At 48.5% G+C, this 27,780-nt stretch overlaps 1 protein-coding gene across 1 annotated transcript; it reads right to left on the bottom strand.

Moving 5' to 3' along the window:
• NCS1 (neuronal calcium sensor 1) lies at nucleotides 1-27,780 on the bottom strand. Its single transcript, XM_075260763.1, has 8 exons — nucleotides 27,410-27,780; nucleotides 11,687-11,711; nucleotides 5,694-5,832; nucleotides 5,353-5,431; nucleotides 3,839-3,927; nucleotides 3,583-3,660; nucleotides 3,087-3,207; nucleotides 1-801 (listed from the first exon to the last, which is right to left on the bottom strand). Exons 1-7 carry the CDS (start codon nucleotides 27,471-27,473, stop codon nucleotides 3,109-3,111), a joined length of 573 nt encoding a protein of 190 aa, XP_075116864.1. The 5' UTR covers nucleotides 27,474-27,780; the 3' UTR covers nucleotides 1-801; nucleotides 3,087-3,108.

Here is a 27,780-nt window from a genome sequence, read left to right as displayed (position 1 = left end):
GTACCTTTTTACCTTCTGTTTGTTAACCCTTTTGCTGCTACGGTAAAGATGCATTAATGTACTGTGAATGTCTTAGAAAAAAAAAAAGGTGAATCGCAGCCAACATGTCCCCCCCACCCCCACCCCCCGAGCAGGTGACAAAACAATGACATAAAAAATAAATAAAAAGATATGCTGTGTATATATATATATATGTATAAAAAATCACTTATTCACAAAAAAAGCACAATTCAGCATCATGTAGATGGAGCCATGGCGTGCCGGTCACTGCAGGCTCTGGAGCGCGCACGTCCCGCCATGTCCTTTCACATCGCTTTTCCCAGAAGTCTTTGTTTCTGAAAATACTGCAGGAGTGCGGACAGCCTCATCCGTAGTCTCTGGCCACGTCTCTTCCAATCCTCCCCTTCTGCCTCCCGGGGTGATACTCTGCTCCTCTGCAGAAGGGACAGTTTAAGGATTTGTGATCCTCTGGAAAGTGAAGGTCTGGGGGCCCCTGGTCCTGGAAATAGGGGCAAGCTCTTCCTTGTGAATAAGCAATCCTCTCCAAGTGCAAGATAACACAAGAAGCAGCAAGAAGGAGATGGGACGCTGTAAAGACTGAAGCATGTCTGGTACCAGGGCGGACTCAGCGGCGCCCCCCACCTGCAGGCTGCCAGTGCTGAGTGAAGGTGATCAGGGAAGATGACGGCATGTCAAAATGGGCGTCCTCATCCTTGTACTGTATGGGAGTGATCGATAAGAGGGAGATAAGCTGCTGACATTGGTCTGGTGGCACAGGAAAGATACGATTACCCCGGGCATCTGCAAAACATACGTAAGAACGACAGTGAGAGGTCAGACTGGCACAAGGACTCAGAAAGTTCCAGAACTTTTTATGATAGTGTTGACCTTTATTCACATAAAACCTAAAATCCCCCTTCCCATCCTTGGTGCTGTTCTCACCCTTGGCTGCCTATCTCACCTCTGCTAATCCTCTCCGCCCCTCCTCATCCTCAGCGCTCCCTTGTGGTCTGTTTTATGGACATTCCTGATGGTTGGTTTCTCTCTGGCTCACGTTCTGCCCCTCGCACAGGTTCAATTCCTAGAACTGACATTCCAAGTAGCAGAACTACAGCGGCCTCCTGTAATGTCTGACACCTTCTGTACAAAAACAGGGACTGCAGCGGATTTACTGGGAAACCCTGGAGTTTGTAATAATGCACGCAACCGATTGGGCAGCCTGGGGGTCTCCGAGGGGGGATCTAAAGCTTCGCTCTGTTATATATAGATTGTGAAAAAGGATCGGAACCGAGCCAACCCCCCCCCCACACACACACACACACACAGTGGTATCAATGGAGGACAAAGGGCACCCAGATGTTATCTAAGTGCAGTCCATTAAAAAGCAGTGAGCAGCAACTGTATACTCTGTCATGTACTCTGAGGATGATTAGATACACAGCTCAGCAGTCAGTATCACACAGGAGAGGATTAGATACACAGCTCAGCAGACAGTATCACACAGGATAGGATTAGATACACAGCTCAGTATACAGTATCACACAGGATAGGATTAGATACAGCTCAGTATACAGTATCACACAGGATAGGATTAGATACACAGCTCAGCAGACAGTATCACACAGGATAGGATTAGATACACAGCTCAGCAGTCAGTATCACACAGGATAGGATTAGATACACAGCTCAGCAGACTGTATCACACAGGATAGGATTAGATACACAGCTCAGCAGACTGTATAGCACAGGATAGGATTAGATACACAGCTCAGCAACTTGAAGAGATATGATACAATCTATTGCTCTCTGTTATCAACCATTTCAGGCTGGGGACAGACTGACTGTAGTGACCCCTCCCTCCATTATCGCTCCTTGATGTCACACACCTCCAGCACTAAGAACCTCCAGAGACCTGTCCATCCTATGTGACCGCTATCAGCCGCTCCTATAATTTAGGATTCTGGCCCTGCAGCTCCCCCTTGTGGTGATACAATCTTTGTCTCTGGCATGCACATACAATCTTGTCTCCCTTTCTTGCTGGGGTCATTCAGGGGCATCCTTGGGCTTGATACACAAGTGATTGTCTTCTATTACATGGAGCGCGCCAGTGTCAGCGGTGACGTCGGTGCGATCGCATCCTCTGGAATTCACACCTGAATCCTCACACTGGTGCTATGTAGGGCAACGCAAAGTGTGACATGGAGCTGTGAACAGCGGGAGGCCGGGGCGGCAGATTTCCAGGGGAAGCTCCTGTGGGTGTCTATCAGCAGATAAGACGGGGAAGGCACCAAAAGTGCCTCCCGAAAACTGCATAGTGTAAGCAGGGTCTTATTAGAGGTGTGGATGTGGACATGGCCAGAAACCAGCTGCAAAATCCACAAGTGTTACAATCAGACTGTGTTGCAGATTTGGCTTGTGCAGCGTGTGTATGGGCTTTGTCATATGGACTGCACTTTTCTTTGTCCTGCAGCTTCCGGGGTGACTGCAACTTTATCCACCATGTCTTACTTGCAGGGGTGAAGAAAAAATAGAGAGGACAAAGTGATCCCAATCCAAACAATGCATTGAATGCCCGGACATCACACTACTGTATGTGATGTATGACATTATGGTGTATTATCATGACCCACCATGACACCCCTGCACTGGCCCTCTATGCATCTGCTGGTGTCACAGTAAGGCTCTGTTCATTTCAAGTTTATGGCCTCAGTTTAACATGTACCAGTCAGATGAAGGGCAATACAACCTTCTTACATGGCCACCGTCTGGCTAGCCGTATAAGCATGCTTAGTGTTTCCTGCATATACATCACAACCTCCATGTGAACCCCAATACAACAAGTGCAATACAATATATCCCTTACAGCACTGCACATCTATGCTAAAGCACTAATGAAGGTGCTGAGACTTGTAGTTCTAGTAGTCGGGTCACCACTTGTATGAATAAGCTCTAGGTCTCTATTCACATCTGTGCTGTGATTCCTGTTGTCAATATAAATTACAATGCCGGTGTGAACAGAAGCTTTCATGTCAGTGTTACTGTGCCTATACAGCGGTATTAGGATGGCGCCCCCTCAGGTCACTTACACACAGTTGTGGTCGGTGGTCCCTATACCAGTCCATCATATAGTGATAGCGCTTGCACAATTGAGGGGTCGGCCTTTGATCCTTCTTGAAACTCCTGCAGGGTGAGCTTACCGTCTGAGTTCTGGAAGGAAGACACAAGGAGGATTAATCTACTGCTAGGACACATTCACACTCTGCAGATTCCTTGCAGTCCTTGCAGATCGGACTGGACAGCCGCAGAAATTTCTGCAACAAAACTGATGCGTGTGAATAGGCTCTTAGGCCTCCGTTCACATATTAGAATTTGCCACTGATTTTTGGGCCAGATTGCGCCCATTGAAACAGAATTGCAAAACGGTAAAAAATAAATATCCAGCTCAGTCTAGTCATGGATACTGCGGGAGCCAGAAAATGAAGAGGCCTCCAAGATGGATGTCCGCCACAAATTCCACTTCATTTTCCAGTGTGTGAACAGACTCTTATAGTCCTCATGCAGAAGAAACACTGAATCTCTCACCTTGTCCATCATTGCAAAAATCCGATCTACTCTCTTCTCTGGGGTGTTCTCTTCTTCAGGAAGCTCTACTGTGTTCCCCTGCCAGGACAGACATGTGAATAAAGACCACCATTAACCAAATGACACCCCCTCCCCATAAACAAGCATCATATACAATAGGTGGCAAGGCAACTCCAGCCCTGGAGACAGCAAGCAGGCAATGTCTGTGTATATACATATATACCACCCCAGCAGGGACACCTAAGGGTTAACTCACCACCATCTGGTAGATTGCATCCACTATGTCCAGCATCTCATTCCGTGTGATATATCCGTCATTGTCCAGGTCGTAGAGCTTAAACGCCCCTGCATGTAATATACAGCAATGTATCATCATAGCAGTCACATGTATCTAATCCTATCCTGTGTGATACTGTATACTGAGCTGTATCTAATCCTATCCTGTGTGATACAGTCTGCTGAGCTGTGTATCTAATCCTATCCTGTGTGATACTGTATACTGAGCTGTGTATCTAATCCTATCCTGTGTGATACTGACTGCTGAGCTGTGTATCTAATCCTATCCTGTGTGATACTGTATACTGAGTTGTGTATCTAATCCTATCCTGTGTGATACTGTATACTGAGCTGTGTATCTAATCCCATCCTGTGTGATACTGTATACTGAGCTGTGTATCTAATCCTATCCTGTGTGATATTGTATACTGAGCAGTATCTAATCCTATCCTGTGTTATACTGTATACTGAGCTGTGTATCTAATCCCATCCTGTGTGATACTGTATACTGAGCTGTGTATCTAATCCTATCCTGTGTGATACTGTTTGCTGAGTGGTGTATCTAATCCTATCCTGTGTGATACTGTATACTGAGCTGTGTATCTAATCCTATCCTGTGTGATACTGTATACTGAGCAGTATCTAATCCTATCCTGTGTTATACTGTATACTGAGCTGTGTATCTAATCCTATCCTGTGTGATACTGTATACTGAGCTGTGTATCTAATCCTATCCTGTGTGATACTGTATACTGAGCAGTATCTAATCCTATCCTGTGTTATACTGTATACTGAGCTGTATCTAATCCTATCCTGTGTGATACTGTATACTGAGCTGTGTATCTAATCCTATCCTGTGTGATACTGTATACTGAGCAGTATCTAATCCTATCCCGTGTTATACTGTATACTGAGCTGTGTATCTAATCCTTTCCTGTGAGATACTGTATACTGAGCTGTGTATCTAATCCTATCCTGTGTGATACTGTATACTGAGCTGTGTATCTAATCCTATCCTGTGTGATACTGACTGCTGAGCTGTGTATCTAATCCTATCCTGTGTGATACTGTCGGCTGAGCTGTATCTAATCCTATCGCTGTTGTATCTAATCCTGTCAGGTGTGATACTGACCAGTAAGTAGATGTAAAGAGACCCTTAGCCGTTGTTCACATGCTATGACGATCTCTTTGTGTTTTATGGAGATTTTGGTGTAAATTTCTCTCTATAATTTGTGCAGGTGAAGTCTGTGATGTGATAGACATGATGGAGGCCTGACCTGTCCATAGCCTGCCCACTACTGCCCCCTACAGCCCTGGCTCTTACCACCTCTACATACACATTGGATCTTGCACTATAAACCGCAGGAGATATATTATCACAGAATCCTCACTAACAGATATAGAAATTCTGCAGCATGTGAACTCAGCCTAAGACTATACACAGCCGCTTCCCTTCTCTGCACTGATGTCTGAATATTCCACAATGTCACTCACATCTCAGCTTCTCATCCAGCGTCCCACGTGAAGTGACCGACAAGGCCTGGATAAATTCTGAAAATTCAATCCTTCCATCCTGCAAATGGGAATTGTACATGAGTGATAGAACCAGCGTAAATATCCTAAATATCCAGCATAGACCTCTGTACAGGAGTAACCAGACCAGACAAGGACATCACTAAGTATCAGAGTGTCCATCCATTACACATGAGAGCGGCCTGATAATCCCCACAGCACCAGCTCAGACCAGCCATGGCGGTGTTACAGGGAGCAGCGGGTACAACACCCCCCTCCCCCCCGCTCAGGGGTCTTTAGTCATTACACTGCCGGGGACTTACTTTATTTTCATCAAAAACATTGAAGACAAAAGTGGCAAATTTAGTTGGGTCTCCAAATGGGAAGAACTGTTTGTAAATCTTCTGGAATCCGGCGGCGTCGAGCTGACCGCTGGGACAGTCCTTAATAAAGCCTTTATACCTGCAGGATGACGACAGAGCAGAATGACATACATTACAGACGGCCGGGGGGGGTCACAGATCATCCTGTATAATACACATTATAAGACTGCCCCCCCCCCTGACTCCGACCAGACAGCGTGCTCGGAATATCACCTCCATGGTTCATATCTAGCTAGATCATCTGTTTGGGGGTGATATTCCTCTAAATGTACGCAGTCAGGATATTACCCACACCATAAATCCCTCAGGTCCGTCAGTCATTGTGATATCCGTTATCTCACGCTGTTCATTTAATATTTCAACCACGTAAAAAGGAAGTCAACAAGAGGAGATAATATCACACTGAACAATATCTATTATACTACAGGGACAGGAATAAAGCAACATGGAATATGTACATATAAATAGTAATCACTAGGGGGAGCTCACTGTGTATACATCATACAGCCACCACTAGGGGGAGCTCGCTGTGTATAGATCATATAGCCATCACTAGCTCACTACATACAGATTGTACAGTCACCACTAGAGGGAGCTCACTACATACAGATTATACAGTCACCACTAGGGGGAGCTCACTACATACAGATTATACAGTCACCACTAGAGGGAGCTCACTACATACAGATTATACAGTCACCACTAGAGGGAGCTCACTACATACAGATTATACAGTCACCACTAGGGAGAGATCATTATATGCATATTTATTATTGAGGTCAAAGAAAGTTGTATGAATAGACAATTGTGATGGCAGCTCCAGCTGTATTGCAGACATTGCTGGGACTATTTGTGACTTGTACTGTGTTCACAGGACCTGCAGACCACAGATGAATGGCCTGATATATAATGCCCCCCCCCCTCTCCATGTGTTGTATTTGTGCTTCCTCCTTGCTGTCACATCTCCTGCACCCTGTTCGTTGCTCCCCTTGGATGGTATCGGAGCAGGCGCCTCCTCCGTATAACCATCGCTGTCCAAATCCCACTTCCTCCTTCCAGCTCCTAATTAAGCAGAAACTGGAAAACGCCCAATTTCACCCTAAACCGCACAAGATGCAGCAAAAATACATAACAGGCGCAGCATGCCAGAGCCTGGAAAACACACACGTGTGGGAGGGAGCAGTCTGTCCATCTGTGCAGCACTAGGAGGGAGAAAGTATGCAGTATGTATGTATACAGTCAGTATACATTATCTGCATCACAATCATATCCTGTGACATTATAGGATTCCTAGGGACTGGATCACACATGAGAGGAGATACATTGGTAAATATAGCGGAAGTTACACTGTAGTGGACTGAGTTCTGAATGTGTCCGTCTTGTCATCTCCAGTGATATTTATAAGGATGTATATAACACACACATATATATATATATATATATATATATATATATATATATATATATATATATATATATATATATATATGTACACCTGTCGTATACATTACAGACTGTGGGTCTGGATAAACAACACAAGCAGTGTCTACCCGTGATATAAGGCTGGTTTATACGTTCCGGACGGTATTTATGTTGGATACACACCTGCAGTACACATGGCAATACTGTGACTCACAATACAGCAGAGCACAAGAGCGCAGGCATGTAAGGAAAGCACGAGAGATGCTAAGAAGGGGTCACATCCATAACCACAGCGGGGGGCTGCAGGTCGAACCCCAACATCTCTTCACATAGGACCCAGGAGAATTATGTGCACAGCAGGAGACATTCATATCCCAAATACTGTATATGCTAGAGGTTATACATCTTCTTGCATATAGTCCATGCTGGTATAACCTGGGTATCTCCTGTATATAATGCTATATGTACATCCGGTATAACCTGGGTATATATATACACAGCTGGTATAAATAACCTGGGTATCTCCTGTATATAATTCTATATGTACAGCTGGTATAACCTGGGTATATACTGTATATAATTCTATATGTACAGCTGGTATAACCTGTGTATATACTGTATATAATTCTATATGTACAGCTGGTATAACCTGGTTATATACTGTATATAATTCTATATGTACAGCTGGTATAACCTGGGTATATACTGTATATAATTATATATGTACAGCCGGTATAACCTGGGTATATACTGTATATAATTATATATGTACAGTTGGTATAACCTGGGGATCTCCTGTATATAATTCTATATGTACAGCTGGTATAACCTGGGTATCTCCTGTATATAATATATATGTACAGCTGGTATAACCTGGGTATATACTGTATATAATTATATATGTACAGCCGGTATAACCTGGGTATCTCCTGTATATAATTCTATATGTACAGCCGGTATATAGTGACTATATATATAATTTTCAGTATTAATGTGTTTGGCGCTGGCTCTCGCCCCAGACCTCGCGGTCTCCTCAGTATATACAGATATTCGGCAGATGGACATCAGCATGACTGAGTCTCAGTTTCCCTTCATTTACCAGCGGGGAGTATCACAGGGATCTGCTCACATGGATGGGGTGAGATATAAATGTCGCAGAGACAGGACACGCAGTGGTCACGGCTTCTGACATTATATTCCTGATTTTGGAGATCTGATACAGTGTGATGAAACCTATAGGGGGCGTCATTCTTAGATATTTACATAGGGGAGATCGATATGAAGCCTGTGAGGTTTATTGTGCCTCTCGCCTCCCGGACAATATCAGCTACTTATCAACTGAATACGCGCAATATTAAGCTATAACACCCCCCATATGGATATATATATATATATATATATATATATGTAGCGGTTTGCAGCGTGCGTAGGCGCGGGGCGCTCTAATTGTCCTGGCGCTGTAATTACACAAAGCAGATACTGAAATAGACGAGGCTGGAGATTGTAATAATATAGAGGATTCCAGGCGAGGAGAGCAAGGCTGTTATTATGTCAGGAGCGCAGACATCATGTGCTATGTACAGGAATGGGGACAGGTCAGGGAGGCGGCCATGATGTGCCTGGTTCTCATGGTAACCCCGCAGCATCACAGCAATTGACTGTCTGGTCCGCTGCTCCATGCCAGTGGTTTCACACCAGCGTGTAATGGAGACCTGTGTGTTATCTCCAGAGACACGCGTGTATACAGACGGAGAGTCCCTGTAAAATAATCATGTGAGGAATCACAGGGGAGGTCTCAGGCATGAACGAATGGCGGCAGCGGAGGTTGTCACAGCTCCGCCCCTCACAAGAGCACCCAGTATTCCTATTACGTCTTGTTAAAGTGATATGGCACTGGACATTAGAGAGGGATCTATCTGGGGTTTCATGGTCCGTTCCAGGGATCCACAAATTAAAGGACTCCTCCGGCCAGAAGAGATTTACTCATGTGCTTGTGCCTGCAATGTTTCCGGTCATGTCACACACTCTGCTGTATTTCTGGCACCCGTCATTTTTTCACACCCGCTCAACATAGCCTGGTTGTGACTTAAAGAAAAGGGGTGTGGCTTATAGAACGGAGGCGGGGCTGGAAATGCAACAGCCAATAGGAGGTGTAAACTTTTAGACAGGCAGTCTATGTGCCAGGGATTAACCAGGCTTATTAATTGATGACCTATCTTTAGGATAGATCATCAATTGAAGACAGTCAGGGGTCCGATACCCAAGACCCCCACTGATCAGCTGTTTAAAGAGATCACAGTGCTCTCATCAGCTCTCAGTGCACAGCATGGTACCTTGTATAGTAGCTGTGCTCGATATTGCCCCTAAGTCCCATTTACTTGAATGGGAATGAACAGTGACTGATGGACATGATGATGTGCTTACAGACTCAGAGAGGAGTTTATGTGTTAAGCTTGGTGCAGGGCCGGGGGGATTGATCAGGTCTAGGTGGAGTGTTCACAATATATAGACAGTCATTACCGGCCCCTCAGCTGAACCAAAGCAACTTCCTGATATTGGGGGTCCTTACAGGGGTGCATGCTGCAGAGTCTGGTGTGGCCCTGTCCTCAGGCCCTTATAGTTGCATCCTCTCCTTTGCTATTAGCACGTCACTGAGCCCCGGGGCCTGTGCTCTCTGGGTATATTTTGCATCACATCATTTGTAGGCAGCTCTGCAGAATGAATATTTGATAAGTGCATTACATTGCTCCACATCCCTTGGAATATACTATCTCTGGGAAAAGCCGCCAGTGGCAGGCAATGACGCCTGGTACCCCTCCCTGGACACGGGCGGCTGCATTCAATTATAGAGCTCACTTCTGCTCATAGCTGCGCTCTGCCGGCACTGAGGGGGTGGGGGGGTGGGGGGGATAATATTTGCACATTGGGCTGTGACAGACAACAACATCACTACAATGTCTGGGGAAGGGAACTCCGCTTATAGTCAGCGTGGTCCATGGCATTAGTCACAGCTTATATCAGATCTCACAAAAATCCAGATAAAAGATATAGATCCTAAAACCCTTCACTTCTAGAACTAGGTCTCCTCCTCCTATGTCCTGCACGGAGTGTCCGAGTGGTGGCCGAGCCTGCACCGTACCACGGGAACAACCAAAAACCCACACAATCATTGTCAGTAAATTAAAGCCAAAGTCCATGCCAAGGCCATACGGCTATGTGAGTGTCCTGCTCACAGGACTGCATGGCTCGCTACTACAGAGTAGGACTATGTTATCACACGCTACAGGGGAGCAGCAATCTGTCCTATATGTCTGCAGCAGGTTATTGTGAGGTTTACAAACCCCACTTATTGGAGATTCTGCAGATCTTGCCTAGTCTGAGATCACATGCTGCAGAATCCAGCCGGGATTTACTAATCTGCAGGGTAGATACTCTGTCACTAGTGTGCTGAATAAACGTCACATCATTGAGGGTCCGACTGTCAGGAAAACAGGGGACTTGTGAAGGTCCAGTGCCCTTGTGTGACCTGCGCTCCATTCATTGCTATGCAGTTTCCAGTGGCCCCCATGGAGTCTCCCTCATCATTGAGGTACCTGTCACCTGTTGTACACCCCAAAATTATAGACAGGACAAATGTGTCAACGGCCCAGGGCCTGGACCTGCAGCCTGAGGTTTATGACCGAGCGTCATCTAATCGTAGCATAAATCCCTCCCGTCCTGATGGTTTGTTACAATGGATCAGCTCACAGCAGGTTGTCCAGACTGTATCAAACCCTCAGCTGTTACAAGCATTTGGTCAGGAGGGTTCTGGCTCTGGATATAAACAATGTTTCCATTCACTGACAACATGCAGGGATCTTGAAGATGGTGAAGGGTTGTCAAAGTCTACGGAAGGTCTAAACAATCTTCATGATATATTCATCGGGATAAATGTGCAAAATCACTTCAATATCTTATATGTAAAAGTATCTGCCCCCCGACACATCTATAATAAGACATACGGTACGTGACCTGGGACGTGAACGACATCTACTAGGACATGATCCAAACCTGCCACCAAGTATTATATCAGTGCAAGAAACCGGCCATAATAATCATCTAGAGACACAGCGCTGTGCAAAAGTTATAGGCAGAGTGGGAATGCTTTCAGAAACACAGCAGTCATACTTTACGGCATATTTTTTTCTAACAGTACGGTATGCTCTATAAGAGTAAAAGCAGAACTCCGATAATAATTGTGACCTCCTAGGACAGCAGAGTCCGGGACGTTAGAGGGGCTTTCTATGATATATCAGATCAGTGGGGGTCCGACTCCCAGCGCCCCCCTCTGATCAGCTGTATGAGGTGCGTGTCGCCTCCTCTTCTCAGGTCACTTGACCATACAGATGGTTATAGCCATGCACCAAGGGGAGGAGCTGTGACAACAGCCATGCATTGTGGGCGGAGTTACGCTATATGTGTACATTTATGGTATCGCATGCAATAACACCAGGGAGATGTGTGTGACTTACCACTGCTGCACTTCCTTCTCTGTAACTGTAAGACAAGAAGATGAATACAATTAGATTGTAAGCCTTTCTGTACAACGCCCCCCCCCCCCCCCTTGCCCCAGCACACTGGATACAACACATCAGACCTCACAGGGAGCCGCGGCCGGCGTCAGCGCTATTTTAGGATTAATCATTAACACCCCGTGAAGTTTTTATCAATGAATCATGAAGCTTTCTGGAAAAACCTGAACATGGATCATCTGAATCCAAACTCAAGTCAAGAAAAAGGGAAACTCTCAGCGTCCGGGCAGCGCTTCACGAATAATCCGCAGCGGCATCAAAAACAAAGTCTGCCCCATATTTCACTTTATTATGACTCGAGGCAGCGATAAAACTCACATCTGTCTCATGGCGGCCGCGCACAACTCCCAGGTCTCACCCGGCTACTTCTGGCTTCATCTACTCACTATATACAGCTGTCCAGACTCCATTATACCTCTAAGGCAATAGCTCTCTGGGACTTGTAGTGCTGCAGCAGATGGAGACCCCTACTCTGTTATAACTTACAGCCATCACACTGCTGGGAGTTGTAGTTCTGCAGCAGCTGGGGAGCCACAATATGGAGACCACCGCTCTATTATATCTAAGGCCTCATGTTGCTGGGAGTTGTAGTTCTGCAGCAGCTTGGGAGCCATAGCAGGGAGACTACCGCTCTATTATATCTAAGGCCTCGTACTGCTGGGAGTTGTAGTTCTGCAGCAGTTGGGTAGCCATAGCAATGGAGACCACCACTCTATTATATCTAAGGCCTCGTATTGCTGGGAGTTGTAGTTCTGCAGCAGCTGGAGAGCCATAGCAGGGAGACCACCGCTCTATTATATCTAAGGCCTCGTATTGCTGGGAGTTGTAGTTCTGCAGCAGCTTGGGAGCCATAGCATGGAGACCACCACTCTATTATATCTAAGGCCTCGTATTGCTGGGAGTTGTAGTTCTGCAGCAGTTGGGTAGCCATAGCATGGAGACCACCACTCTATTATATCTAAGGCCTCGTATTGCTGGGAGTTGTAGTTCTGCGGCAGCTGGGGAGCCACAGTATGGAGACCACCACTCTATTATATCTAAGGCCTCATGTTGCTGGGAGTTGTAGTTCTGCGGCAGCTGGGGAGCCACAGTATGGAGACCACCACTCTATTATATCTAAGGCCTCATGTTGCTGGGAGTTGTAGTTCTGCGGCAGCTGGGGAGCCACAGTATGGAGACCACCACTCTATTATATCTAAGGCCTCGTATTGCTGGGAGTTGTAGTTCTGCAGCAGCTGGGGAGCCACAGTATGGAGACCACCACTCTATTATATCTAAGGCCTCATGTTGCTGGGAGTTGTAGTTCTGCAGCAGCTGGGGAGCCATAGCATGGAGACTACCGCTCTATTATATCTAAGGCCTCGTATTGCTGGGAGTTGTAGTTCTGCAGCAGCTGGGGAGCCATAGCATGGAGACCACCACTCTATTATATCTAAGGCCTCGTATTGCTGGGAGTTGTAGTTCTGCAGCAGCTGGGGAGCCATAGCATGGAGACTACCGCTCTATTATATCTAAGGCCTCGTATTGCTGGGAGTTGTAGTTCTGCAGCAGCTGGGGAGCCACAGCATGGAGACCACCACTCTATTATATCTAAGGCCTCATGTTGCTGGGAGTTGTAGTTCTGCAGCAGCTGGGGAGCCATAGCATGGAGACCACCGCTCTGTTATATCTAAGGCCTCGTATTGCTGGGAGTTGTAGTCCTGCGCAGTCACAGCTCTGTTATAGCTCACAAGTCCCAGACAGACAGATTCACCAGGCAGGACCCCCGCCCCTGCAGCCTTAATAGGGTTACATATTAAAGAATCCCACCATAAACATTGAAAGGTCCGATTGTTGGGGGTCCGACCCCAAAACTTCATCATTGCCCCATCACTGGGCCAAGATCCCAATCCCAGGTCGCCCCTTCATCCTCGGGGGTGCTATAAATATAGTCTAATTCAGTAGACACTGGACATACAGCCTGCCCTGCTGCACGAGGCGGACTGGACATCATCCTATTGTCTCCTGACCTCCGTCCGCTGCTCATCCAGACAGAGATTAGCGCGGCCTGAACTGCAGATCTTACAAGTCACCTCCTTTCATCTCCACCATCTGGGGATTTACACGAGGCGCAGGTACTTCATATCAAAGTAGTCGCCACCATTCAGGATTCCCTACAATCCTCACAATACGTCCCGGTCACGGTGGCTACAGCTGCAGTAACGCAGAGCGTATGTACATGCATGACATATGTTCTCCGTAGATGGTGACATCTCTTAAAGGGCCACATTGTCTATAAGACCACCCCTCAGTAATGATAGACGTCTCCTCACAGTGTCTTCCACCTTCTTCAGTAAGGCACATGTTCACAGTCTGACCTCTTATTTTTAGCAGGGGTCCTCTATATGGTCCTCCAATCTCCAGCATCTCTAACACTCCCATGATCACCTGACTCCTGAGACCCAATCACAGTCTGATCGGTAGGTGATCGCTGCCGATCGTCACATGACGTCTGATGGACATGGACCTCCCAGTGAAGCAAATGGATACAGATACAGGAACAATTTCACTTCTTTTTAGAATAAATGGTGATAAAATCGAGATGGATCTCAGGGCCACCTACATTGTCCAACACTGGAGCATCTCATGGGGCAGACAGCCCTTATGGTCCGGGGGCTCGGCTGTGACGTATGAGGTTAGGACTCTGCTAATGTGGGGGTTATGGTGCACAGATGGAGGATGAATGGTCGACTACCCACCCCGCAGGGTGCAAGGAAAACGGAAGCTTGTAGGACACCGGTCACCGGCACACAGATGTGTCCATGACTATTATGCTGAGACCACAAGGACACAGAAGGGCAATTCTATCCATGAGTGGTCAGGAGGCAGCAATGGCGTTTCTAGGTGACAGCACAGAGTATTTCAGGAGAGGAGTGTGCTGATCTTATACAGGAGGTTACAGACATAATGGAGTTACATAATGGAATATATGGATTCCATCAGCACAGAGTGTTTTAGGAAAGAAGTGTGATGAAATAGTGGTAGTATCAGACATGACCAGTTTGCTCTAGGATCTTGTATGATGTCTGTGGTGGAGAGTAAGCCCAGGCCCAAATCGTTCTCCCTCCATCCTGCACCTAATGTAGACACCCCAATCCATGTACACCAAGACACAGATCTGCGCTCTCCAGTCACCCCGTATACACCCAGCCACAGACCTCCGCTCTCCAGTCACCCTATGTAGACCCCCCCATATACACCCAGCCATACACCTCCGCTCTCTAGTCACCCTATGTAGACCCCCCACCCCATATACACCCAGCCATAGACCTCCGCTCTCCAGTCACCCTATGTAGACACCCCGTATACACCCAGCCACAGACCTCCGCTCTCCAGTCACCCTATGTAGACCCCCCCACCCCATATACACCCAGCCACAGACCTCCGCTCTCCAGTCACCCTATGTAGACACCCCACCCCATATACACCCAGCCACAGATCTCCGCTCTCCAGTCACCCTATGTAGACCCCCCACCCCATATACACCCAGCCATAGACCTCCGCTCTCCAGTCACCCTATGTAGACACCCCGTATACACCCAGCCACAGATCTGCGCTCTCCAGTCACCCTATATAGAAACCCCACCACAGATATGCACTCTCCAGGCACCCTATGAGGACGCCTCACCCCGTATACACCCAACCATAGATATGCGCTCTCCAGGCACCCTATGTAGACGCCTCACCCCATATACACCCAGCCACAGATCTCCGCTCTCCAGTTACCCTATGTAGACACCCCGTATACACCCAACCACAGATATGCGCTCTCCAGGCACCCTATGTAGACGCCTCACCCCATATACACCCAGCCACAGATCTCCACTCTCCAGTCACCCCGTATACACCCAGCCACAGACCTCTGCTCTCCAGTCACCCTATATAGACACCCCACCCCATATACACCCAGCCACAGACCTCCGCTCACCCTATATAGACGCCTCACCCCATATACACCCAGCCACAGACCTCCGCTCTCCAGTCACCCTATATAGACACCCCGTATATATAAGAGAAGCACACATATTACACCACCCATTATGTATCTAAGCTTACCACGTCTTATACCACATAGCACTACATCTCCCATCATGTAATGTTGCTGGATACGCAACTACAGGCAGAAGCCAAATGCAGAGATGTGCGGACTGTGCAGTAATGATGCAGTTTCTGTCCTTCAATGTGAATATACACTGAGCCGTATTGTATTATATGAGAACCTACCACGTGGACCCCCCTGCTGCCGCAGCCCCCCAGACACAGGCTGCAGCCATGCAGCGAGAGTCTCAGGTGACAGGAGCCAGTGGAGCCCCCTGTCCCCCTCCCCGCAAACGACAATCACAGCCCAAGCCTGAGACGTCTCTGAGCAATTACCAATTACTGCGCTGCAGGTGGAGGTCACAGGATAGAGGAGTCTGCAGGGAAGGAGTCGGGGTAATCGCCTGGTGCCGAGGGGGAGGGGGCAGGTAATGGGGATTGCTTCTAATACTGATGTTACCCCCGGCTCTCCAGGGACCCCCAGAATTCATTACATTCTCCATTACTTTATAGTCTGCGGTTCACGGACGTTCACATGAACAGCTTTGTCTATTCCTCTGCGACCGCCTGCAGTTTACAGCAGCAACATGGAGAGAAGGAGAAAATGGAAGGAATAGGGGAGCGCTGTGGGACGCTATCACCCCATACTGGTCATAGGTAGGGGCCAGATTATACCAGAGGAAAGGGGCAAACGCCCAGGCCTCCGATAGTATATGGTGTCACAAGGCCAAAGTGGAAAGACATCAGCAATGAGCTTAGAGAAGTAATTGTTGCTGTCCATAGACATGGGAAGGTTATAAGGTCATTTCCACACAATCTGAAGTCCGTCATTCTATTCACAAGTAGCCCTGGGAGTGCTCGGACCTTACAACAACCAGGGAAACTGTAAGAAACCCAGGAGACGTTACATGTACAGGCCCACGACAATACAGATAGAAAAAAACTTTACAAGTTTAGCTTGTAGGGAAGGTTTGTCAGGAGAAAGACTGAATGTGTATGGATTGTGGAACGGTTGTCAGGAAAAAAACTCATCTTTTTATAAAGAACATGGCGATCCGGTTTAAGATTACTAAGTCCTATCTGATAAAGTCCCAAGACTTCTGGAATAATTAATCCCCTTTGGATAGACAACACTTAAATGGAGAAGTTTGGCCATAATGTAGAGCGCCTCGTCTGGTGAAGACCAAACCCAGTAGGTCAGCACAGACGTCTTATAGCGACTGACGGTCCGGCCCGGGGGTGACTTGAGCTTGTTTCGCAGTCACAGGACTGGACATCTTGTAGTCACGGCGTGGACTGTATAGTATTATAGACAGATGTGAGGCCATGTATATACCAGCTAAAGCCCAAACGGAGTCATGTGACAGGACAAGGACCCCGAGCACAGCAGAATACTATGGTGGGTAATACAGGACACGGGCGATGCTCCAAGACGGGTCACTTATCAGTACGAGGATTATACAGACCTGAACGTGAGAGCCAAGTCTATCATTACAGGGTAAGATAGCGGGCGATAGAGACAGAGCTGGGAGGAGGGGGGGGGGGGGGTCCCATGGGACAGAGAAGCAATTTCACCAAAGCAATTTACAAGAAACTCTTCTAACTCCCAAAAGTAGAAGGGACAACAGTGAAGAGATTACTAACGCGCACTTCAATCTTCACCACAAGAAGACGCCGCTGAGAAATTACAAATAAGAGCGCCCCTCCCAACATGGCAGACTGTATATTATATGGCTGTCATCTCCCCATATCTACACCTGCAGCCCTGTGCTCACCAGCACCACCATGAGTGGACAGGCCAGAAAGTGCCACAACAACAGTGCACGCCTCTCCTGAAATACTCTGTACTGCTGGGGACCCTGCTCCTCCTACTATGTAACTGTCACCCTGTGACCTCTATAAGATCAGCACACGCCTCTCCTGAAATACTCTGTACTGCTAGGGACCCTGCTCCTTCCACTATGTAACTCTCACCCTGTGACCTCTATAAGATCAGCATACTGCTCGCCTGAAATACTCTGTGCTGCTGGGGACCCTATTCCTCTACTATGTAACTCTCACCCTGTGACCTCCCCTATAAGATCAGCACCCGCCTCTCCTGAAATACTCTGTACTGCTGTTAGCACTCATGTCCTAGCATTATCCTATAATACTAAACTGCCTTGAAAATGAAAGCCTGCGAATAATTTCTTCTTGGCAGTGAATAAGGAGGAGACAAGACACAGAAAACGCAACTTATTAAACCCTCTGAATTATGAAGGAGCGGCGAGGTGGCGGCTCAGGCGGAGTGCACAGACTGCTTTCATCTGCTGTGATGTGGGGCCGCAGCGTCAGGCAACGAGCAAACAGGAGGAGGCGACAATGAGGCGGAAAACGCAACCGCAAAGAGTGACAGAGCGAGGGCGAGTGACGGGGACACCCAGAAATCATCTCCTGACCTCGTGATACCATGTTAGATCAGCACACAGGCCATACACAACTGATACGTCATGTCCTCATTTGTCACCATAGCATGAAAAACTGCTGCAGAAATGCCTCATGTGAATGTGGACCTGGAGTCTAACCAACCGCAGGAGGTGGAGGTGCTGCAGTCAGAAAACGGGGCACTAAAATCCGGCTGCATTATAATCGCCACAGGCGGCCAGGACACAGATCCCCGACCGGCAGAAGATTTATAACTGGATTATTCGGCCCTGTCATTAAGCTGATGGATTTATCTAAATTAACAGGCGATCAATGTACTAGAGCCGTCCATTACCTGCGGCAAAAAGCACTCCAATCCAGACTGCACGTAGCGGAGAGGCCTACACACAGGGCCAGGCCAAAAGTATGTGCCCCCCTGTAAGAATTCAGAAACAGTATACTAAACAAGCAACTCTGCATTGTCAATAGATGAACCTCAGCCAGAGAACATGGGGTTCTAGTATAATGCAGAGAGCAGGTTTACCATTCAGGAGCCATGGGGAGATGAGTGACAAAAGGCAGCAGCACAAGGACTCACACTTTAAACTCTCTCCACAGGAAAGGTCATCAGTGGGTGATCTGTGGTGGTCCAACACCTAGACCCTGTACAGATCAGTTGTCCTAGAAGTCTCCAGTGACGGAAGCCGCTTCAGTGGACGGGCGGTGCAGGCAGTACTCAAGTGATGATGGGGCTGCTGCAACGCTCCGAAACAAAGCAAATTATATATATATATATATATATATATATATATCTTTCTGTACCTGCTGGCTTTTCTGCAATCAGTGCATGGGATTAGCCAGAATCCCTTTCACTGATGCATTTCCACAACACGGGGCCTCAGCCTTAAGGATTTTTGATCTGTACGTCTTAAGACATTCTATTACAAGTGCAGGGGATTCGCCAGTAAGTCAAGTCCACTATTGCTTCTCAGTCATAGTTGTCTTCATGCACACGACCACTGTTGTTTTCTGTATACTGCCTGCAGATATGGATCTGTAATTATGGATAGTATACGGACATGTCCATTGCTATGGTCCCATATACACACATCCATAGTATTTACAGATCAGTGTCCGGTCCCTTCTGCAAAACAGGGAGCAGGACCAAATCCTGCCCATATCCCCTGTATGACACCTGTATGAGAAGGTCTGCTGATCTGCGATGGCACGGGAAATCCTGACACAATGCAGCGCACGTGTTATTTTGTAGTATATGGATCCGTTTTTGTGGCAGTAAAAGCGATTACGGTCGGGTGTATTAGCAAAATACTGGGGTGAAGGAAGAGGGGGACATTGCCCCTGTGCCAGAGGTTCCCCCTTACGCTATGGCTAAAGATTTTTACAGTACATCCTTATTACTGTATAACTAGCCAGCTTTACTGATCAGGAGTCTAAGAAAGCTGGATAATAGCCTGTAAGTGGTAAATGTACAGACAGTAGTGTTGTACGCGTTTGTCTTGATTCTCTGCACCCGGCACACCCCGTCCTTCATTGTCGCTGATTGCTGGTGAACCGCTCAAGGTCCCTGAATGTACTGTAAATGCTCTTCATTCCTGGAAGGCTCATTACCTTCCATGGCCGCTGTCTGCATTGTTATTACACTCCGGGTGCTGAGAAGGTAACGCTATGTGCTTATTGATGCCTGTCAGCTGCCTGCACTAGCCTGACCCTGACAGCCGAGTCTACCTGCACCAACCTGCCCACCATGCACCACAGAGCCTGCACCCCTGGAGCTTAGAATCAATGCCATGAACAATTCATCATCATGTAGCACAAAGGGTTAAGAAATTATTGTAAGTATATAGTTTATACTGCATTTGTGGATACAGCACTCCTAGTTAGTGTATGCTATTGCTACCTGTTATCAGCCTCCCTTGCTCTATAAACACACCTTCCAGCTCTCAGCAATAGGCCCTGAAGAGACCAAGGAGAACACCTAATATACTATATACAGTATGGGGGCACACGTACGAGAGGGTACAGTACATAGCGACACCCCAGGCCTATAGCTTTACTATGCCACGGAACAAGAAGCTCCTGGGCCCCAATACAAAATGTGTAACAGGGCCCCCCTTACCATATGCCATCTATAATACTGGTGTGTGGTGTTGTAGAGAGGCCTTTGGGCCCCCCAGGCTCCAGGGCCCAGTAGTGACATAAACCCTATAGACCTCATACAGCATAAGACCATGCCCCACAAAAACCTGCAGCCATGCCCCTTTTATGCCACGTCCAGGACATAAAGTGTCCACGTCACATACAAATGAATAGACAATGTCCAGCTTAGATTATAAATGATGGGAGCTATAAAAAAGTTGCAGCCAGTCTGTAGTGCGGATGATTCGCAACGTTCTCCGTACACGCCATAAAGTAAGACATCTGCGAGGAGTGAGGAGCGCCCAGCGCAGCCCCCGTGCCCACGCACACACATGTCTCCAAAGGAAGGGGCATCGCCGGCTGCTGCAGCTCCACAACAATGGCAAACAGATGCAGAGAATTCGGCTACTACTCATTAACCCCGTGTGGACCCCGGGGGGGGTCAGTGACACAGAACGCAGATCATTCCCCCATCATGTTTTCTGTTTTAGAGATGAGAATGGATCCCACAGAAGGGAACATGACGAAGACGGTTTTTCTGGATCTGACGTTCTTCTGCCTGGGCGTTCACGCCTCGTTACCATGGAAACCTGTTTTTGGTGGTGCCCATTATCTCCAAGAAAACCCATAGATACACAGGTAATTCTGCCAATGTGACAGGCGCGTGGCCTTCAGGGTGAGGGTCTGCCTGTTTATGGGATCCATCTGGCCATCGATCAGATATATCACAGTCACTGCGAACAGCCGGGGAGAATTTATATGGATTTCTCTTACTGACAGTTTTGGTGCCCATGAATTTACTGACGGTTGTCAGACACAAATATAAACGGCCGGCGCCAAGTCTGACATGAAAAACCACCATTACCTTACTAGATTTATCTGGGTTCATTAAGCGGAACCTTTCTGTGATAGTGGCAATATCTTCTGGCTTCAGGTCTGAGATATCAAAAATTATATGATAGAAATGGCTACCAGCATGCCTTAAAGGGCCAGTAACCCTACAGTCCACTGCTTATAATAACACAGGAGCGTAATAATAAGTAGAAATATAACAGAGGGTCTCAGCACTGCGAGCAATAGATTGTATTCCCCTGTCCTACAGTCAGCCTCTCCTCTCCTGACATGGCTGATAACAGATAGTAATAGATTGTATTCCCCTGTCCTACAGTCAGCCTCTCCTCTCCTGACATGGCTGATAACAGATAGTAATAGATTGTATTCTCCTGTCCTACAGTCGGCCTCTCCTGACATGGCTGATAACAGAAAGTAATAGATTGTATTCCCCTGTCCTACAGTCGGCCTCTCCCCTCCTGACATGACTGATAACAGATAGTAATAGATTGTATTCCCCTGTCCTACAGTCGGCCTCTCCTGACATGGCTGATAACAGATAGTAATAGATTGTATTCCCCTGTCCTACAGTCGGCCTCTCCCCTCCTGACATGGCTGATAACAGATAGTAATAGATTGTATTCCCCTGTCCTACAGTCGGCCTCTCCTCTCCTGACATGGCTGATAACAGATAGTGATAGATTGTATTCTCCTGTCCTACAGTCGGCCTCTCCTGACATGGCTGATAACAAATAGTAATAGATTGTATTCCCCTGTCCTACAGTCCGCCTCTCCCCTCCTGACATGGCTGATAACAGATAGTAATAGATTGTATTCTCCTGTCCTACAGTCGGCCCCTCCTGACATGGCTGATAACAGATAGTAATAGATTGTATTCCCCTGTCCTACAGTCGGCCTCACCTGACATGGCTGATAACAGATAGTAATAGATTGTATTCCCCTGTCCTACAGTCGGCCTCTCCTCTCCTGACATGGCTGATAACAGATAGTAATAGATTGTATTCCCCTGTCCTACAGTCGGCCTTTCCTGACATGGCTGATAACAGATAGTAATAGATTGTATTCCCCTGTCCTACAGTCGGCCTCTCCTCTCCTGACATGGCTGATAACAGATAGTAATAGATTGTATTCCCCTGTACTACAGTCAGCCTCTCCTCTCCTGTCATGGCTGATAACAGATAGTAATAGATTGTATTCCTCTGTCCTACAGTCGGCCTCACCTGACATGGCTGATAACAGATAGTGATAGATTGTATTCTCCTGTCCTACAGTCGGCCTCTCCTGACATGGCTGATAACAGATAGTAATAGATTGTATTCCCCTGTCCTACAGTCGGCCTCTCCTCTCCTGTCATGGCTGATAACAGATAGTAATAGATTGTATTCCTCTGTCCTACAGTCGGCCTCACCTGACATGGCTGATAACAGATAGTAATAGATTGTATTCCCCTGTCCTACAGTCGGCCTCTCCTCTCCTGACATGGCTGATAACAGATAGTAATAGATTGTATTCCCCTGTCCTACAGTCGGCCTCTCCTCTCCTGACATGGCTGATAACAGATAGTAATAGATTGTATTCCCCTGTCCTACAGTCGGCCTTTCCTGACATGGCTGATAACAGATAGTAATAGATTGTATTCCCCTGTCCTACAGTCGGCCTCTCCTCTCCTGACATGGCTGATAACAGATAGTAATAGATTGTATTCCCCTGTCCTACAGTCGGCCTCTCCTCTCCTGACATGGCTGATAACAGATAGTAATAGATTGTATTCCCCTGTACTACAGTCAGCCTCTCCTCTCCTGTCATGGCTGATAACAGATAGTAATAGATTGTATTCCTCTGTCCTACAGTCGGCCTCACCTGACATGGCTGATAACAGATAGTAATAGATTGTATTCCCCTGTCCTACAGTCGGCCTCTCCTCTCCTGACATGGCTGATAACAGATAGTAATAGATTGTATTCCCCTGTCCTACAGTCGGCCTTTCCTGACATGGCTGATAACAGATAGTAATAGATTGTATTCCCCTGTCCTACAGTCGGCCTCTCCTGACATGGCTGATAACAGATAGTAATAGATTGTATTCTCCTGTCCTATAGTCGGCCTCTCCTGACATGGCTGATAACAGATAGTAATAGATTGTATTCCCCTGTCCTACAGTCGGCCTCTCCTCTCCTGACATGGCTGATAACAGATAGTAATAGATTGTATTCCCCTGTCCTACAGTCCGCCTCTCCTGACATGGCTGATAACAGATAGTAATAGATTGTATTCCCCTGTCCTACAGTCGGCCTCTCCCCTCCTGACATGGCTGATAACAGATAGTAATAGATTGTATTCCCCTGTCCTACAGTCGGCCTCTCCCCTCCTGACATGGCTGATAACAGATAGTGATAGATTGTATTCCCCTGTCCTACAGTCCGCCTCTCCTGACATGGCTGATAACAGATAGTAATAGATTGTATTCCCCTGTCCTACAGTCGGCCTCTCCCCTCCTGACATGGCTGATAACAGATAGTAATAGATTGTATTCCCCTGTCCTACAGTCGGCCTCTCCCCTCCTGACATGGCTGATAACAGATAGTAATAGATTGTATTCCCCTGTCCTACAGTCGGCCTCTCCTCTCCTGACATGGCTGATAACAGATAGTGATAGATTGTATTCCCCTGTCCTACAGTCCGCCTCTCCTGACATGGCTAATAACAGATAGTGATAGATTGTATTCTCCTGTCCTACAGTCGGCCTCTCCTCTCCTGACATGACTGATAACAGATAGTAATAGATTGTATTCTCCTGTCCTACAGTCGGCCTCTCCTCTCCTGACATGACTGATAACAGATAGTAATAGATTGTATTCCCCTGTCCTACAGTCAGCCTCTCCCCTCCTGACATGGCTGATAACAGATAGTGATAGATTGTATTCTCCTGTCCTACAGTCGGCCTCTCCTCTCCTGACATGGCTGATAACAGATAGTAATAGATTGTATTCCCCTGTCGTACAGTCGGCCTCTCCTCTCCTGACATGACTGATAACAGATAGTAATAGATTGTATTCCCCTGTCCTACAGTCAGCCTCTCCCCTCCTGACATGGCTGATAACAGATAGTGATAGATTGTATTCTCCTGTCCTACAGTCGGCCTCTCCTCTCCTGACATGGCTGATAACAGATAGTAATAGATTGTATTCCTCTGTCCTACAGTCGGCCTCTCCTGACATGGCTGATAACAGATAGTAATAGATTGTATTCCCCTGTCCTACAGTCGGCCTCTCCTGACATGGCTGATAACAGAGAGTGATAAGATGTCAGTCTTTGGGGTCCTGTAGTGTTCCTCCTGTTCCTTAGGGCAGTACGCTGCCATCTGCTGGTTCATGCAGGGACAGACATGTGGGGCCCCGCTGATGTACAATGTTGTATTCTGACTATTACTACTATCCCTATGTGGAGGGCCCCAGAGCTGTACACCTCCCAGATACCTGCTTTTATGGTTTGGATCCGGCCCTGACTGCAGCACTGTAGGGATGGTAGCGACCGTTATGTGATGCTTTATGTCCAGGCCATTACACAGCCAGTCAGGACAGTCCAGATATATAATGGGCTGATATATACAATAGATATCTGACCAGTTACTGTGGCATAGAGCTCCCCCAATCAGAGCCAGTCCTTGCCCATAAAACCACAACCCTGACAGTACAGACTGGTTACCTACCATACAGTGCACTACAAATACCATGCATTAGTGTCAGGGCTTCATTCATCAGCCCCATAGACTAGGCCTCACCCTGGACGCTGCAGGACCCATGTGGCTGCTCTGGAGGGGGAGGATCAGCAGCAAGAGAGGACAATGTCTCCTAAATGTACCAGGCTGCAGCCCAAAGCCCAAGATCTAGTGAAAGGAACCTCAAGATCTGGACAAGAACCATCAACATCATGAAGGAACCAGCACACAACTCAGGGCTAGCAAGAAGATGGGAAGTTGTGGGGGGGGAGAGAGAGATAAGAGAGCTACAAATGAGAGAGAAAGAGAGAGCACGAAAGATGAGAGAAATGAGAGAGCGAAATCACAGTGAAAGTTGAGAGAGAGCGAAAGATGAGAGAGAAATGAGAGAGAAAAGAGAGCACAAAAGATAAGAGACAGCAAAAGATAAGAGAGAGGGAGAGAAAGATAAGAGAGAGGGAGCAACATGAGAAGATGATATTTTATGAGATAGATAGATAGATAGATAGATAGATAGATAGATAGATAGATAGATGTGTCCTGAAGAGCTTACACTCTGTATCCAGTCTGTCACAGCTAATGACCCCCATCATCCTTTTGTACACTCAGCAGACATGGTGACTTTGGAAATACAATGTATATCTGTGGGGGGCTCTATTCAGGGGTCTGGGGGCTCGTGTAGACACAGCTTTGTTACTAGTAAGTGACTAGCCCTCCTCCGGTACACAGCCTGGTCTGTAGCCCATGACTACCAGTCCAGCAGTACCCCCTAACCAGACACCCCCAAAAGATCATATTGAACACCCCCCACCTCTCAGAAACTACATCCCCAGCCCTCCAGGCAGGCAGTAGGGTCTTCCTGGTCAGCTTCTCCACCCCCTCCCCAGCCCTCCTGCCCCTCTGGTGGGCACTTACAGTAGGTCTTCCTGGTCAGCTCCTCCACCCCCTCCCCAGCCCTCCTGCCCCCTTGGTGGGCACTCACAGTAGGTCTTCCTAGTCAGCTCCTCCACCCCCTCCCCAGCCCTCCTGCCCCTCTGGTGGGCACTTACAGTAGGTCTTCCTGGTCAGCTCCTCCACCCCCTCCCCAGCCCTCCTGCCCCTCTGGTAGGCACTTACAGTAGGTCTTCCTGGTCAGCTCCTCCACCCTCTCCCCAGCCCTCCTGCCCCCTTGGTGGGCACTTACAGTAGGTCTTCCTGGTCAGCTCCTCCACCCCCTCCCCAGCCCTCCTGCCTCTCTGGTGGGCACTTACAGTAGGTCTTCCTGGTCAGCTCCTCCACCCCCTCCCCAGCCCTCCTGCCCCCTTGGTGGGCACTTACAGTAGGTCTTCCTGGTCAGCTCCTCCACCCCCTCCCCAGCCCTCCTGCCTCTCTGGTGGGCACTTACAGTAGGTCTTCCCGGTCAGCTCCTCCACCCCCTCCCCAGCCCTCCTGCCCCCTTGGTGGGCACTTACAGTAGGTCTTCCCGGTCAGCTCCTCCACCCCCTCCCCAGCCCTCCTGCCCCTCTGGTGGGCACTTACAGTAGGTCTTCCCGGTCAGCTCCTCCACCCCCTCCCCAGCCCTCCTGCCCCTCTGGTGGGCACTTACAGTAGGTCTTCCCGGTCAGCTCCTCCACCCCCTCCCCAGCCCTCCTGCCCCTCTGGTGGGCACTTACAGTAGGTCTTCCTGGTCAGCTCCTCCACCCTCTCCCCAGCCCTCCTGCCCCCTCGGTGGGCACTTACAGTAGGTCTTCCTGGTCAGCTCCTCCACCCCCTCCCCAGCCCTCCTGCCCCCTCGGTGGGCACTTACAGTAGGTCTTCCTGGTCAGCTCCTCCACCCCCTCCCCAGCCCTCCTGCCCCTCTGGTGGGCACTTACAGTAGGTCTTCCTGGTCAGCTCCTCCACCCCCTCCCCAGCCCTCCTGCCTCCTTGGTGGGCACTTACAGTAGGTCTTCCCAGTCAGCTCCTCCACCCCCTCCCCAGCCCTCCTGCCCCTCTGGTGGGCACTTACAGTAGGTCTTCCTGGTCAGCTCCTCCACCCCCTCCCCAGCCCTCCTGCCCCCTCGGTGGGCACTTACAGTAGGTCTTCCTGGTCAGCTCCTCCACCCCCTCCCCAGCCCTCCTGCCCCTCTGGTGGGCACTTACAGTAGGTCTTCCTGGTCAGCTCCTCCACCCCCTCCCCAGCCCTCCTGCCTCCTTGGTGGGCACTTACAGTAGGTCTTCCCAGTCAGCTCCTCCACCCCCTCCCCAGCCCTCCTGCCCCTCTGGTGGGCACTTACAGTAGGTCTTCCTGGTCAGCTCCTCCACCCCCTCCCCAGCCCTCCTGCCCCCTCGGTGGGCACTTACAGTAGGTCTTCCCGGTCAGCTCCTCCACCCCCTCCCCAGCCCTCCTGCCCCTCTGGTGGGCACTTACAATAGGTCTTCCCGGTCAGCTCCTCCACCCCCTCCCCAGCCCTCCTGCCCCTCTGGTGGGCACTTACAGTAGGTCTTCCTGGTCAGCTCCTCCACCACCTCCGGCTTCAGTTTGCTGTTGGATTTGCCCATTGTCTCCGGCTCTGATGATTAATTCATGAATCTCCGGCCTCCAGATGTCCCGGGCTGCGGCCTCCTCTGCAGCCTCTCTGCAGCCTCCCTGCAGCCCTGTGTGTCCGGGGGGAGCCGCGCTCCGATCTGCTCCTCTCCCCGGGGGGCGGCCGGTGCTGGAGGCCGGGGCTGCAGGCAGGAGGTGCGGGCACTGAGCGCTGCTGCGGTCCGGGGCTGCTGCTTGTGTGGTTGTCCCTGGTTACTGGACTCTGCTACACATGCTCTGTGCTGCTGCTGCTGCCTCCTCCTATGTGCCTCCTCCACTGGC

This window comes from Leptodactylus fuscus, chromosome 11 (genome assembly GCF_031893055.1).
Source record: "Leptodactylus fuscus isolate aLepFus1 chromosome 11, aLepFus1.hap2, whole genome shotgun sequence".
NCBI lineage: Eukaryota > Metazoa > Chordata > Amphibia > Anura > Leptodactylidae > Leptodactylus > Leptodactylus fuscus.
The sequence above is the reverse complement of the archived record's forward strand: the minus strand, read 5'-3'. Positions and strand labels throughout refer to the sequence as shown.